The sequence below is a fragment of the Harpia harpyja genome, chromosome 5 (assembly GCF_026419915.1).
Source record: "Harpia harpyja isolate bHarHar1 chromosome 5, bHarHar1 primary haplotype, whole genome shotgun sequence".
Taxonomy (NCBI): Eukaryota; Metazoa; Chordata; class Aves; order Accipitriformes; family Accipitridae; genus Harpia; species Harpia harpyja.
The window spans coordinates 20,778,485-20,795,234 of NC_068944.1; the positions used below are offsets into that span (position 1 = coordinate 20,778,485).

General features: G+C 43.1%; 1 protein-coding gene across 9 annotated transcripts in view; it reads right to left on the reverse strand.

The window, feature by feature from the left end:
* Positions 1-9,973: 9,973 nt before the first annotated feature.
* MTCL1 (microtubule crosslinking factor 1) overlaps positions 9,974-16,750 on the reverse strand; it is a 115,617-nt gene continuing 108,840 nt past the window's right edge. For 6 of the 9 annotated variants that reach the window (XM_052786903.1, XM_052786899.1, XM_052786905.1 and 3 more), the window contains one exon: positions 9,974-11,201. In XM_052786903.1, coding sequence (XP_052642863.1) covers positions 10,992-11,201 — 210 coding nt within the window. In that variant the 3' untranslated portion in view covers positions 9,974-10,991. Of the gene's footprint in view, positions 11,202-14,266; positions 14,325-16,750 lie in introns of all 9 variants that reach the window. The other 3 variants (XM_052786907.1, XM_052786904.1, XM_052786906.1) reach the window with 1 other exon arrangement.

The window sequence follows — 16,750 nt, forward strand, 5'->3', positions numbered from 1 at the left end:
TTTTTGTTTTAAACCCAGGCCTAGTCCCACCCTCGGTGGAGGAAGCATAAGGAAACAGATTGAGATGGTACTAGATTTCATTTTCCCAATCTGCAACACCATACTCACTGTACAAACAGCTTCACACAATGTCCCCGCTGCTTGCCAAGCTGGCCTTTAACTGTGCTGGGCAATGGCAGGAGGCCAGCACCACCTTTGAGACTGATGTTGCCGCCAGTCTGTGACATGCCTGCCAGCACCACATTTTCATAAGGATCCATGTTCTTCATTCACCACTGAGACCAGTTCTTATTTGCATTAAAATCCCTATATATGGCAGCATGCCACCTGCAACTCCCAGGAAATCCTCAAAGATGCTGGCTTGAACTGAAAGGTGTTTTCCACAGTAGCAGTTAAGGCACATGTACATTTGTGTGCTGACCACGTAGTGCAGTACCCTGGTGGGAAGCAGGTCCGCCTCTGGGCTCCGGGGAGCTATAAGCGAGGCAGCGGCGGAAAGCCCATGGCCAGGATCATTGCAGCTGGAGCTGCTCTCTTCATGGAGGGTGCCCAACAGCACCCAGAGCTGCAGTCTGGGCATTTTCATCTTCACCAGGAGGGTGCAGCCCAGAGGAATCCAGTTCAGGGCTACAGTCCCCTTACAGTGGCTGGAGGTGATGCCTGTGGCTGTAATGCCTTGTCTCCTCTTGCTGGCGAAGCTTTAGGCAGTGTAAAACATGGCTCAGTAACTTTTTTAAGGCACTTATCAACTAAAATGCTTGGCAATACTAAGAGATCTGCTCCTTAACACCAGAGGGATGGTCTCCTCCTACAGGCTCACCTTCTTTAGCCTGACGGCCCCTTGTTTCATGGAGAAATGCATAGGATCTGGAAGCTTTTATTAAACCTTGCCATTGATCTGCTGTTAGTGAAAAGACAGCCTAGTGAACTCAACACAGCCTAGGAAGGAGCAGGAATGGGGTGTGTTCCAAGCCCTGCTGCACCTCATTAAATAAATCATTTAACTTCTAAATGCCTCAGTTTCCCAGCTGGCAAAGCAGCAACCATCATAGGAGAGAAAGCAAACTGCCGTATGTTCCCAAGAAGCAAATGGCTGTGTAAGCGTTGTCTGTGCTCATATAGGATCTGAACAGGGAAAACAGTATCAAAATTCAGATGGGTAGTTAGAAAAGAGGCTGAAAGTCAGACACAGTCCTGCTGGGTGCTGGTGGCTTGCATCCTTTATCTTGGCTCCTGGAAACCGGATGAGCAGTTGTAGTTTCTTATGTTAGCTGTCACTTAGTCTTGCTGTGATGCTGCCTGACCCCTTGTGCTCAAACCTGCCGAAGTCTCTGGAAGACTAACTTTTCCACTGTTGGATTTCCCATCAAGTTAAAAAAATACAAATACATCTTCACAGAGAACATACACCTCTAGAAAAATGGGCAAGAGCACTCCTGTCCTCAGTCACAGGACAGAGCCAACTAAAGGGCATCCAGCATGCATTGTGAAAATAACTAGAAGTGGATCTTTTCTTACATAGCACTGCTACTGCATTGATGTATTTCCTAAATACCTATGGATTTTCCCTATTCAAAGAGGCCAAGTTCTAAGAAACTACTTGTAAATCTGTTTCTCTCACTGCCAGAAACAGACACACAAAGAAATTCCTTTCTCCTGCCTCTACTTGCTCAAATTTAATTAGCACCACAATTTCTTCCTGTACTAAGGAAATAGCTGCTTCTTCTGCATGTCTGTCCAGCACAACAGAATTGCACAGAGATTGCCACTAATATAAAAACAAGTTCCTGGTAAAATACAGTGCCGTAATATAGAGAAAACTAAAACTCTCTGAAGAAATCCTTGTATATCATTACTGGTCAAGGTTTTTTGCTCTACATTACCTGGCACTGTATGTAGCAGCTACAGCTAAAATTCACATGGGACTCCAACATTCCCATAACCACCACACCAGTCACCACACCACACCAGTCACCAGGAGTGTCTGGTCAATTATGCTGCTAGAGATGACGTGCTGCAGCAGTGTTATGGCGAGAGCAAACACCTTCCCAGCACAACCGTGCTTTATCCAGGAGAAGGGTGAGATGTGTTTGGGCAGCACCTTTTGGGGCCCTTCTAGCCCCACCCCCCCCATTCCCACAGCACAAACCTCAGCACTCCCTGCCCTAGGTATGAGGCCCCTTTGCTTTCATCTTGCCCTCTCTGACAAACTTATATGGACATGTGTGTGCTTGTGTAATTAGGTATTTTTTTTGTGTGTATACATAATAGAAACAGTCTCCACTGCACACGGGTCTTTCCTGAGGGAGAGGATGAGCAAATAAATTATGGGACAGATGTTAGTCATGCTGTTTGTTAAACCATGGGATGGTAGCATTCAACTACTGAAGTGGTAAGTGTGGCAGGACTGAATGGAAGAGAGAAAATTATTTTTAGGTGTCTGTTTCTTATAACCAGTTTTTCAGAGGGGGTGAGCACACAAAGCCTGTTTGATTTCATTTGGGACACAATGTTTCATTTCCATTTCTCATTCAGAAAATACTGGGTTAACTGAGTGCAGCCTTACCTCAAGTGATACCTCCCTGCGCAATGCCTTTGTTCCAATCAGGTTGCCCTTGGGCTCTCCAAAATAGCCCAGTGAACACTAGTGCCTTTTTAATATTATTTTTATCTTGCTGCTAAAACCAATTGCCAGCAAATTCTGTCAATAAACTAAACTCTGGTTAGCTTGGTTTAAACTGAGATCCATGCCCGTTTCCTCTGCTTTCTAATCCAGTGTAAAGCATCAGGAGGACTAATTGCTGTTCCTTACAGCTTTTGAATATACTGCTGAGGGTGTAAGTGTCTCAGAGAAGGTTTTGCAAAACATATGCTCTGTTAATGCAATGCATGGCTGTTTTTAACAGCCATTGTGCCATAGCTCTACAGTATTTGACAGATTTTTTACATTTTTACAATCCGGTGGCATGCTATAAACCACGCCTTCAGTAGGGAAGGATTTGCATGCTGTTTGATATATGTGCCAGCTCGTGACCTGCTGCTCCCTAAAGTGAAGTCTTATTTGCATAAAACATGCATCAAAAGGAGGTTTACATACATGGTAGAACACTCAGATGCCTGCTGGGAAAAGGAAATGTGCTGTGATGGAGGTGGAAAGCCAATGCACGCATCTTCTGATAGTGTCTGTATGCTTCTGATCTGATCACACTGATATGGAAAATAAATCGAAATTTATCTGTGTAAATGAGTTAGAAAGAAAAGTGACAAAAAAAAAACCGGCCACGGCTTACGTGCTATTCCCCAGACATTTCTTCAGTCACCATCTTGCCTAGTCCTTCATTAACACAGAAAAAAATGCTAGACTTTAATCTCAAAGACTTCCTAAGTAGATTAAAGGCCAATTTTCACTGTCCATTTAACTTATCTTTAAAGCTCTGTATTGTATTTATCTTCTTAATCTGAGATGAGCTTTTATACACAAATACTGTTTAAAACAGCAGAGCAAACACTATGTGGTAACTCAGCTCTTTTATTTCCAAAGACCAGCTTTGCAGCAGTCTGTGATTAAAAGTTCAGTGATGCTGATATGGCATAGAAAATGATGCTAAGAAGCGTGGAAAAGTCTGGCTGCTTGGCTTCTGTCCTGGTCTAGAAGGGCATCTCCTCTGCCCCGTTTTGGAAAAGGCCATTTTATAGACCATGCAAGGTATCTGTTATTAGGGGTCTGGTTTTACCCCTCTTTATATACATACACATAACTAGATGTAAAAAGATAAAATAGACTTTCTGTTTTAAAGATAGACAGACACACAGATAGATAGATGCATCTTTATCTGTCTGTCTTTAAGAGACTGTTTTCAACATATACATTTAATCATGTTATCTTCTGTGACTATATCAGCTGTTTATAAGTGGTTGCTCTTTAGCTGATATACTTTTAGTAAGATTTAATGCCCAATGTGCTGCCTGATGTATTTTATTTCTGCACAATAGCCATGGAGGTGCTACCTCTAGGCAGCTGGCAATGAACTTCCTGCATGTAATGTATTATTTTCTGTTTAAATGATCGTTTCTAGGCTGTAATTACTATGTCTGCACTGCAATATGCACCAAGCCTAATCAGTTCATCTGTCAGCATTGTCTGCTACCCTGACAAGAGACTAAAATCGTTGCAGGCCTGACCTAATAGATGTCAGGGTTAAAAATGTCTCACTGCTTCTTCAGATTGGCCGTTCGCTGCTGTAAGACTGATGGAGACTTCAGAAAAGTGTGTATGGATTTTTAAACTAGATTTTACTGAGTGACCTGACTCCCACAGAAATATCCAATGCTTTCTGATATGTAGGTCATGGTAAATTTAGTTAACTTGCTAAGTAGCTCAAATGACAATTTAATTTTAGTTTAGGGTGGTGGGGTTTTTTTTCCATTCAGGTCAGGAGTGGCCTCAGGTAACAGTGGACTAGTACCTTACTCCGTTCCCAATCCTGGCTTCATTGGGTTTTGGAGTTGCCTCTGCCCAACCTGAAGAACCAGCACTGGAGGATCTTCTGCGCTGGTGTTGGGGTGATTTCAGGGTAACTCACTCCAGTGGGAGAAACCAGAAACCCTGGTGGTGGGACTGGCTAAATAAACCAGTTCTGCATCTGGGAGCGGGTCATGGCTGAGCAGTGCTTGCGGGACAGGGTCGGCAGCAAATAGAGGTTCTCCTGGTTCTTCAGGAAGAATTGATGTGAATCGGGAGGGCTGCTGGTCACCTAACACAGACCTGCTGACCAGGAGCTCAGGCAGATTCTTCTAAGCAGGGAAATGTTTCTACTAGATTATTTAGCTCTATGCTAGGGAGATGCACTAATTATTTGCTGAGTAAAAGTAACCCACGTACATGAGGAGGTGTTATACCCTAGTGCTGCAGTTTCCGAATAAGTAATTTTGCTTCTGTTCTTGATGTGAAAAGGGTTGTATAATTCAAGGAATAGTGTCCCACCATTTCTCCTCCATTGGGTGTCACTGCATTCTTCAGGATGTCACTGCTTGGCAGGTCAGTCTATCCTGCTGAAAACTCAAGGGCTTGTTGGACAAATGCAGCACAGAACAGCTCCATCAGCTCGGGGCTTCCCTGTCAGTCAAACGTGGACTGATTTTGAGAGACACTATCAGTGTTATAGATGGGCAAGGTCTGTAACCTCATGTGGCCTCCCAAGCAGCAGCACAACTCAAGGTTTGCTACAGCCAAGCCACAGGTCCAGGGCTGCTCCCCAGGAAATCAGAATCAGGCCCAATATTTACCAAATACAGTTCAGGGTGCTGGTTCAGGGGCTAATTCTGTCTTTACTGACTTATTGCTGTTTTCTCCAAACTATTTCATGGTTCTACTACTTTATAAAAAAAAAATACATTTAATATGCTTTTTAAAATATGACTACACATCAATTCCTATTTGTAAAACACTTAAGATGCTTGTGCAATATATTTAACTTGCATTTTATGTGCACATAGGGAAGGTGTGGTGTTGTCAGAGGCATCACAGACAATTTGTGAAGCCAAGGCTTTGATTTTTGTCTAAGATGTGATTTCCATGACAAACCACAGTGACATTGTACTACGAAAATATCCTCTCAAAAGTCTTTGGTTTTATCATGGAAATAGCTGTGACAAAATCATGGCCTTTATTGTTCTTCCTCTCATTCATATATGCAAAGTGGATTTTTTTCTGTCCTGCCAATGCCAAGGAACAACACAATACACGTCTTGTCTCAGACAAGATCAGGAATCAAGGCCATATTTTAAAGACAATCATGCTGAAGCTGTAGTCAGAGACTTGTGATAAAAGTTCTCAGAGTGTCTAAGTTACTTAAGTCTCTTCCGTGGGCAGAAAATCAATGACACTTATGTTCTTAATTGCTAAGCATTTAACATTGCGATTCTTAGTAGCTAAAATATATGGATTGGTCCTCTCCTATATGAAGTGGGATTTTTTTTCAACACGCCAAAATTTTGCCCCATTGCCCCTTACTGCAGGGCTTAGTATTTTGGAGCCAAGTTGGTTCCAACCAACTCAGTGAGAAAGAGGTGCCTGCTGAGCAATGTCTGCGGCTGATCAGCCACATTGCTCATCAGCCTGTACACTTAAACTCAGCCTTCTCTTCTGCAGTCTAATCCAGAAGGATCATGGCAGGGGAGAGAAGCAAGAAGAGGATGAGAAGAGTACGTGGGTCCATGACATCTTTCTGTGTAAACCTATTCTAAATCTTACTGTAGAGATTAAAAAATCCAATTAAGGTATAAAAAAAATATATATTTAGGGACTGAAAAGGACAAAACAAAATTTGTTGTTGTTGGCATTTACTAGGATTCACATTGCATAGCCTAGCAGCACTCTTCCCTTTTAGTGCAGTATCCGCTTACATTGCTCAGCCAGGCTTGTTGCCATCAAGAGACACGTAATATCCAAACTACCTTCTTTCTTCTTCTCATTCAGATATCCATCTACTTGCAGCTGCCAAGTATACTGGCTTTTAAATTTTTTTCTATGACCTTCTCTCCTCAGATCTCATCACCCTGGGCAAGACTAACCCAGGTAAGTGGGTGCCCTCTCCCCAGCAGGGGAGCATTTCTGCCACCCACCTTTTGACCTCCTGCAGCTCTAACCTGCAACTGATGGCTGCCAAACCAGTGACTTCTGAGGAGCCTTTCTTCAGGCCAGCACCAGTACAAGAGGCTGCATTGGCTTTGCTAAGCAGCCGGTTGAGCAGTCCCTCACCTGCAAAATCCTGCCCAGACCACCAAGTGCTCTCAGGATTTCTCACATTTTTTTCATAAGATGCCGAGATTGGCCTCCAGAAGGTGTTTGTACACCAAAAAAAGAATGAATAATGAGAGAAGTCCTAAATCTGCTCTGCTAGGAAAAAAAATGGTCTTTTTCAGAAACAGGTGCTAGTTTTTTATTCTAGACACATCTATAGCAGGGCAATAATCTCTCTCACCCAAACCTGAAGGCAGAATGTCTCATACTCCGACAAGATGGATAAGAAGATGATAAACAGAGAAGGGAAGCAGATTTTGCTTAAAGCCATTGGGCCTCTCCAGAAAGCAGGCTGGGCTATATGGATACTGAAGACATTAGCTGTCATTTCATATGAAAATTATATGTACTCAGCAGGTTAATAGTACTCTAGCAGGTTGCAGTGATTTACATAAAAGTCAAAACAGGGGAACAAGGAGCAAGCAAGAGGTGTGGTACCTCCAAAAGGAGCACGGGGGAGCTTGATGCCTACAGGTACTCAGGGAAGAAAATGTGTGTGGGAGGGAAGATGCATGCCTTGGGGTACCCTAAATGCATGGCGACTTCCTCTGCGCAGAGAGGGACATGAGCGAAAGAGTGGGGTGGGAAAGGATGGTCCAAGCCCAGTCCTTGTCCAGGCACCAAGGCACAACACAGATGTGTTGCCATGTTGTCCTATTTTGGGTCTTTCCTTGGGGACTTGGGTACGTGAGTTAAGAGGCTGAACACCATTACCAGTGGTATGTATCCATGTCTGCCTGGCGTGTAAAGGGGAGGGCAGCGTGTCGGGGGGTGGCTGACTGCGGAGAGGCATGAAGTAAAGTGGGAGAAATGGGTGACTTTTCCCCTTCATGGTATCCACATGGACACTGCAGTGTTGTGGCAGGAGGGACATCCCAACACCCTGGGGTGCTGCAGCCACCCCCAAAGGCTGTCTGGACTGGGAGGGATGCCATGGGTCGCAGTCCTGCTCCTGATGCCTGCTGTGTTGCAGGACCAGGTGATATCCCAAGGCCATTGTCTCAGGTACCACAAACCTCTGGGTGAAATCCAGCTATCTATTTCAGCCTCATCAGGCAAAGCTGTGACAGACATATTCATATCCCTTTACACTAATTTGTGTGGCAATCTGTGAGGCTTCTCCTGCCCTGATTATTCATGAGGCAATAATTCAGATACTGCACAGACACTGAGCTGCAGACCTTCTAAAAAGGCTTTTCATTTTCTCTTAGAAGCTTTTAAAATAACCTTAGATGGACTACATTCCCATCATTCATTTTATGTTTTATTTAAGTAATTATGAAGCATACTGGAACAATGCAGGGGTGGGAGGGAATCCCCCAACGCCACCAGCAACAACATTGGAATATAAAAGCCCAGGTGTTTCCAAAGAGCCAGTAGAAACATGTGATATTTGTCAATGTAACTGTGTTTGCTAATTAGACTAGAAAGGAACTTATTTTTAATTAATGTGATTCTTTTTAAGATTGTCTGCAGAATTCCTATTTGCACTTAACCTTCTCCTTCTTACTATTGCTTGCTGTCTCGCTTTTGTTTCAGTGATTCATGCTGTTTCATAAGCACTTTACCTGTCAAGCCACAGGAAGCTGCTTATCCTCACAGACCTTCCTATTCCAGGATGGCAGCAGCTAATTCTGCAGGCTGGTGTATCCTTGTTTTGAATAGCAAATACCATTTCCTGGTGTCAAAGCTACAAATCAGCCACCTGAATTTTCTTCTGCATCATTAAAAAAAAACACAGCTGTCACAAGAAACAGAACAGCATTTTTACTTGCTGGTAGTCAACATTGCTCATCCATTTGCAACTTTAACTTACTTCATCTCGGAGAAAGAGCTTTTAAGGAAGCAGCACGCCCCCCCACCCTCCCTGCAAAGCTGCTCCTGGTAATTGAGATTTTGAAAACAAACAATCTTTCAGTTGTTGCGTAAGTCTTCTTCAATAACCATTGTGACTCCTCTTTGATCTTCTAAACACTTCTTCCACATGCTTATCCTTCCACTCCCAAACTGAAATTATTACAATAATTCAGCAAAGTGCTGCAGCAAGAAGATTTTCAAGCAAGTAGGGTGGCCACCATGGACAATTTTAAGCATTCAGCCTTGGGGTGGATCAACTTAACGCTCACAAAAAATGCTAGCAGTGAGGCTTTGAGACAGCTGGGAAGACAATTATCACTCATATGACTATTGCTGCTCAGGACCGGCACTGGACACCCCTTGTTTTGGCTGAGGCACCAGAGAGCCATTAGACAACAGTACTTTTTAGTCACTGCCTATCTTGGTAAGTGGCAATTTTCGTAATGATGACCCACAGGTGGATATTTTGACACCAGGTTAATAGCCATAGTCCTAAATGATACAGGAGAAATCAGACCTCAATGGGCTGTTATTCGGAGCTAGGGAGTTTGTTCTCATCCAACAGCTGAATTAAACTTCCTAGAAAGCTGGCCATGACACAGCAGGACAGGATGTGAGGGGCTTACTGCTTGACAGAGCTAACCAGGAAGGCTTCTAGGGATCCCAGATGGTGCACTTTAACAAACAAGCCTCAGAAAGCCTTGGCAAAGGACATCCAACAGGAATGAGCCAGTTGAGTGATGGGATAACTAGTCAGAGCAGCTCTGGGGCTCCCAGAGAATGCATATGGTCAAACAGATGGTCCCAGGCAAAGTAGTTCAAGGGGCTTCCACCTCTTAGAAGTGCACAAATTCTTGGCTGCATTTACTTCTCAGTGTTAGCTACTGGTTTTACAAAAGCCCTGGTTTTATTGGTCTCTGTGTGTAATGCAGAAGAGACATAAGCTTGGATTAACACAGGACATGTCGTATTTCTGGTATTATGTTTAGCCGGTTAGTTTCCACTTTCATGAAGGACTGAAAGCAATAAGCCATACGGCCTCAGAGAGATGAGAAGACGGGTCCCACCATCTGCATGAGCACCTGTTTTGCAAAGTTCAGTGAGGGAATTTAGAAACCTTCCCATGGCCTTATCTAGTGCTTACAAGAGTCTGTGGAGCACAGCACAATATTTGGCTTTGCCGTGATTTATTTCATATACAGAAGCATTCTTCTTACCTTATGAATAAAGGAGGACTTTGGGGGCTTTTCCCCCCCAGTTAAATGAACCTGGGAAGTACCATCATAAAAAACCATCATGAAGCACTCAAACAGCTTGTAAATACTGAGGGTTTTATTTCCACTTCACATGGTCTCCAACAGACTCTTAAACAAGACCAGTTACAATTTAGTATGCCCAGAGATCTCCATGATTTTCCCAAAACGAAGGAAGTTCTCAGTAAACGCTGTACATAGCCAGTTGAACTGCTAACAATAATTTAAAAACTCTTTTTGTATAGTCAATGCAAGAATACCAACAATAAAAGTACAGTACAGCTAAATTCACAATATTACAGTGAAACAGATTGACTCACATTACGTGATGGTACAGTAGCAGTATTTACATGCACTAAAGTGCGAGGACCCAGAGGCATGCAAGTCAAGTATTGTAGGTGTATTTTACAGCTAACTCCATAAATGGACTTTCTGAGGCATTCTTTTTTTACACTTTTTCTTGTGTTTACTTGTATTCCCCTCCATCTCAATACAAGTCTAGTGAACTAGCTTAATGGCTTTCTTCACTACTTGAAAGGTATCGCTTCAGACAGTTGAAGCATCTTTAAGAACCTTACTTTTAAAAACCAGTAACACTGACATTACAATAGAATAAAATTAACTTAAGACCCTAGTTTTATAGGAAATAAAAAAAACCCAACCCAAAAAACCCCAAACCAAAATTGAAAACATAACAGTGCAAATATAACCAAAAGGCAGTCAGTATTTGGAGAGAGCGCAAGCATGTATTCAAATTCCCTTAAAACTTAATTTACATTTTATTTTAAATTTTACTTTATATCATTTTTACCCTTTTTTTGGTTTTTTTTTGTTAATATACTGTATGTAGAAAAGATGGAGACAAAAATAGTTTTCTCGGCTATGAAAAAAAATTAAGATATTACAGGCACATTAACTGTTTCATTCTAGAAACACCTCTGTTTCCCAGGTTGGACATTCAGCAGCTGCGTCTGAGAACATTCTTTGACATCTCCAAGCAGACCTCTCTTCAAGCGGCACAGATGGCTGGCAGGCAACCTGGCAGAGACGAGTCGCAGCCTCTCTGTTCCCGTGCAGAGTCAGGTGGGCTCGCCTCCCTGGCTGGGGGTTTCTGCCAGCAGCTCCTTGCTTCTGCTCTCCTCTGAAGAAGTCAGGTCTCCGGTGGACTGCGACTGTGAGGCAGTAGGGGAATGTGAAGCCCATCGCGACGGTGGGCGACGGTTCGCTGGTCTCTCTGGCCGGGAGAAGCAGGGTTGGAGGGACGGGGCTAGTGCAGAACAAGGTAGTTCCTTGGCAGCCAAGAGAGCAAAATAGCAGTTAGTGACTTGCATTAGAGGCCATCTGGATGTGCAAAGAATTAAGAAACAAAAAATTCAAACTAAAGCTAAGCATCTGTCATGTCACGGGACAAAAGCAAGCAGTGAACATCTGGCTGTGTGTGGGCTCCAGGTATCTGCATGTACGTCCGTGATTTATGGAACAGGTAAGGAGAGAATGAAAGAAAGAGGGATGAGCTGGAGTAGCTGACAAACTTCCATTTGCTAATTCTCCTTATGCTAGAAAGAGAAGAGCTGAAAAGTACATTTGCATGGTAATTCTGGAAAAATCCACTATACATCACATATTGCTCTAAGTGCTGACCTGACATAAAAGGGCTAAGTTTGGCATTTGCAAGTGCAGTGAAAATCAACCACTGACTCCTTTTGTCTGCTTCAGAGTTGAGACTGACACACAGGAAAGACTTCTTAGCAGCAGAATAATGACTACAGGAGCAGTTATGATTTCCAGCAGGATTAAAGATGAGGCTTACCTACAGATTTCATCTTCTGCAACATCGCTTCTTACTGCCAGCTGCTGAAGCCTGAATTACAGGATTCAGTGGTACTGTACATTAAATATGACATTCACAGAAATGGAAGAAAACAGAAATTTTATTCCTCCACCAACTTTCCACTGTTCAGGCTTGGTTAGCCTGCCTTTGCGATTAGAAACAATCTGCAGTTGTGATTTTTCACCCTGACACTAAGTTGGTAATTGTCTCTAATATTTATGGACTTTGCTCATAGCACAGCTAGGCTTCCTGCCTCACTCTGAATGCTCCTTACATCAAGATGAGTGATTGTAGGAGCAAGTCTGTCTTGTCGTGCCAAAGCCAATCTTCTGAATTTCATTGCATACTTTGTAACTTATAAAAGCAAATCAGAGGAGTTTGTCAACCTATAGAAATGTGTACACTGAGGAGCAGTCACTGGAGAGGACAGGAGAGTTCAATAAAAACCAGTCTCAAAATCAGAATCCAAACTGGTGAAAAATGAAGAGAGAGATCAGAAACAATACAATGCAAAGGAAAAGCTCTGGCACAGTAAGGCACAGGGAAACCAAGGTATCAGTAAAATGATAAAGTAGGAAGGAAAGGATTCAGCACACTCTTTCACATGGAGAAGCAGAAACGTGACTAGGGATGGAGAATATTGGAGTAGGTAACATGATATGATTGGCAGTGAAAAACAAGGTGATCTGCCATTGAACCTCTCCGTTGCAGTGGGAGGACCAAACATGAATGTTACATGACAGAAAGATCACAGAACTGAGGTATGGGAAATGGAGCTTGTGCAGGCCTGTGTTTTGGAGAGAGTGCATCATCAGACTTGGGGAAACCTCTGCGAAGGGCGAACCTTGGTGCCTTTGGGCAATACACAGCCAACAGGGTGATGTACAGTTGCACATCACTGCTCAAGGCAGAGCTGTGTTCATCTGCCCTCAGCACTCACAGAGAGCGAGACCAGTGAGCCACCACAGAAGCTGGTCAGGGGGCTATGGAGCCTAGGCCTACACTGCTGCCTGTCTGCATCCTTGCCCCCCAGCCCATCTCTGTGCCCTAAACTTCACAACAACCCTTGCTAAAACAATGGTAAGGCTGAAATATAAGTTGGTGCTAACAAGAAGATTGACTCCGTGTTCTTACTTCAGCTTATCCCATTGTGCCTGGGGCAACATACGTTCTGTGAAAGCTGCCACTAGACTCAGATTTGTTAAGATAAATCCATGTGCACAGCAACACTCACAGGCAGTGCAACATGGTGAATCGAGGCTATGAGATCTGCAGGTTTTGTCTTAGCCTCTTTCTAAACAGTGGCTTAAAATGATCTCTTTATAGTGCTGCTTGCTTCTGGCTGCTTTATCCTAGTTTCATAGCAGTAAATGAGAGTCAGCATGGTGACAACAAAATTTATTTCCACTGTTGCCTCCCAGTTCAAAAGCTTCTCTCCAACACACCCGCAGATGTTGGTCAGCTTTTACTGAACAGCAGGGTTAAGCTCATCTTATCTGTGATGTACACATGCCCAGCACAACACAAGGCTGCACTAGGGATGGATGTTGCTCCAGGGCCAACAAGTGACTGACAGCATTATCTTATAACGTGCTGGCTGCTGAGTCAGTCATCCCCACCTGCAGCACGGCTTCCTTGTCATGCGCTAAGGAAATCCAGCCATGACAAGGAAAGTGTCCAGAATGGTTTGAGAAACCCCCTCCTCACTTACCACATGTAGCTGTCATAGCTAGAAATGTTTAAAAAAAATTAATATCCTGTGGGTAATTTAGTTTGGTGGTTGCTTCGGGGCATGGGTGGAGAGGCAGCACTTCTTAGCCCAGACATTGAAAAGGGGAAAGATGATTTCAGCTTTAGTTTCTAGCTATTTCCTAAGCCAGGCTGTCAGCCACCATGGCTATGCCTATATTAATAAATAAATAAAAGAGTTTTCTGGCTCTGAGGCAGAGTCGATGGTCACAGCTCACATCTGCACAGCTTCTTCCCTCCCTCAGCTGCAGCAACCCTGGCCACTGGCCAAAACCGGGCCAGGAACAGCTTAATGAGCAAAGGTGACTTTCAGCCACAGGCTGGTGCTGGAGCCCCCTCCCCAGCCTTCTCCACCTGCTGCTGTAGCCATGGCCAGAGGGAATGTACCCTGGGACAGCCAGAAGTCCTGCACAGTACTGTGTATTTGTAAAAAAAAAAAAAAAGTTTGTTATAAATCTGAATCCCTCCCCAACATTTTTGCATACCTTTATGTTGGTCTTAAATTTTGCCAATTTTTTAAAGTTTAACAAAAAACCCCAACAGCACAAATTTTCACTTAAGTGTGACCTCTTCATAGCCCATGCTGCCACAGGAGATGGCAGATGGGATCCTGTCCTGAGTGCTTACTGACCATTGTGTACGAAGGACTCCACAGGGGTGTTGGGTGCGCATTGATACCTCTGGAGCTGTGGTCATTTATTTCCCTTTGTTAACCCACATGTTAAAAAACGACTGCTTTTGGAAAGCTCTGGAAACAAAGTAGAAAGGACTTACAGCAGTGAGGCGGGCAGGGTTAGAGTCCCCAGGGGGCAGTTAATAAGACAGTTTGGTTCTGGACAGAACAGACAGAAAAGAAAAAGAAAGCAAGTAGGTTGGAAAGAACTGTTTTAATCAATTATTTTTTTAAAGTGAAGATTTCATGTCAGCAAGGAAGTAGTCTCCAGATGTTACTACCCATTCAGATCATGTTACCACTGCTATCACAGGGAAACTAATAATCAAAAATAAAAGATAAGCCACAAGCAGAAAAGATTTAGAAAGGAAGGGAGCAAACAAACCGACCTTTTACAATCCTAGCACAGTCTCAGCAGTGGACCTAGCATTAAACAAACATTTCTACTCAGCAGAGAAAGACATCTGTTATCCTTTGCCAACCTTGATTAGTGCTAGGGAAAAATCACATTACTATGAAAGAGGAATAAAGCTGTATTTTCTGCTTAGGAAGTCTTTAACAAGCGAAAAAGCAAATGATATTTTGTGTTGCTCATGTTTCTCATGCTTATGTTGCTCAGGTTTCATGAAAGCCCTTTGCCTCACCCTTCTCCCTTGTTTAACAGTGACACTGGATGGGAGACTCAAACTAAAGCAAAAGCCCTTTAATTATGACACCACCTTCCCTTCTTTTTAACATTCCCCCTCCCATGCTGAACGGTTCAGTGGCAAGTGTGTGGCAATTGCTCTGCCCCAGCAAGCAGAGGATGCAGCAGCTGCCCTCTCCTCCGTGGGTCTGTGTGGACAGTCCTTTCACAGTGCTGTCTCCAGAAATGAGTCTGACCCCCAGTTCAGGACTGTTGTGTAACCTCTATAATTTATACCCTTGCTAGTCATAGAAGAAAAATGTTAATACAGCTCTTACATTGTTAGGTAGGTAATGTTAATCTGCATTTTTAATAATAGTATTTATAGACCCCATGATATGCAAGTTAGTGGTTTAGTGAATTAGCAGGATAAGACACTAGTAGGCTGCACTGGGTAGATATGAATTTGCTTCTAAGAAGCTCTGGGCAAGTTAGAAGATACAAAGTTATTACTACTCTGTATGCATATACACTCACATGCACACATACATATGTATGTAAATATATAAATATATATATGAACTAGATTTCATCTTTGCAGCAGAAATATAAAAGGAAATTATGTAACTAAACCACTCAGAAGCTCAAATTAAAGAAAAGCCACAAACAGGTGCTCCATGCAAGTCTAAAAGTCATTAATATACCATGCCATGACTGCAGAAACAAGATGTTCAGTGGCAAGAAGGTCACTTGTCTTGGCCAGAAACCAACAGGTGAGGGGGAAGCAGAGCAGGGATCTATGGGAGGGTGGCTAGGGCAGTGCTGACATGACACTGCCCCAAGAACAGCCTGCCTCCTACTAGATCATAATTCGCTGAACTGCTGCATCTGGCTTTGTACAAAATGTGCTAAATGAAATTTGTACAAAGTATAATTTGTGTGGTCAGTGTAATCCATAAATAACCCAAGGCATCTGCAGAGTCTAAACTTATTTGCAGTTTTCTTTTCAGCAGCAAACCCATGCTCCATTATCTTGTACAGCATCACCTCACCTAAGAAAAGCAAAGCTCATCATGTGAATGCCCACCACCTTCCTTTTCAATGCACATTCCTGAGAAATGACAGGACCACCCAAAGATCATAACCTGCCCACCTAGACAACAGTCATAACAACCGAGTAAGAGTTGCAAGGAAAAACAAGTCTTAGCTCTGAGGCTCGGAACTCAAAAAATGAGGCAGAAGATACTGAGAATTCACAAGAGAGCAATTTTCTGCCAGGTTGATGGTCAATGAGTTTTTGCTAAACAGCATTGACCAAAATATCGCCGTGCATCAAACTCAGGTACTGAATGCTAGTTGTGTTTTGCCATCAGCAATTTATGATGATGTGGGATGACATCTGTTTACTTATACTTGAAAGGTGCTGAGACATTTAAAAGGTGCAGGAGGAAATCAAGTTTCCAGGGATGCCTTGAAGGCAAAGCTGAGTTGAACATGTAAGAGTACAACACACTTTCTAATAAGGACTGGTAGTGCATTCCCACTATTTCAAACTAAAGACAAAATACAGAGATAGCTAGAAATAGTCAAATAAATGAGGCTGCTTTCCACTTTTATTCTCTCTGAAGTTTGTGCACAAAGTCCACTTTAATTCACTGTTATTTACAATGTGCATGTGGTTTCTTTTTTATATGTACGAACTTCCCTATTTATATCTGTTTAGACTGTATATGGGGAATGCATCCTCAGCTTTGGTTCCTCTGTTAGGCAAACAAGATCACATCCTCTGAGCAGTACCTACAAAAGAGGAACCGACTGTCCATTGAGAACTACCCATTAGTGCAAAGCAAACTGCAGACCAAAAGTCTCAGCACTTAGGTCCCCACAAATCCTTCAAGCCAAATGTTGAGTTGGAAAATGGCGTTTGAACCTTCCCTGGAGGCTGAGGCAGGGGTGGTAG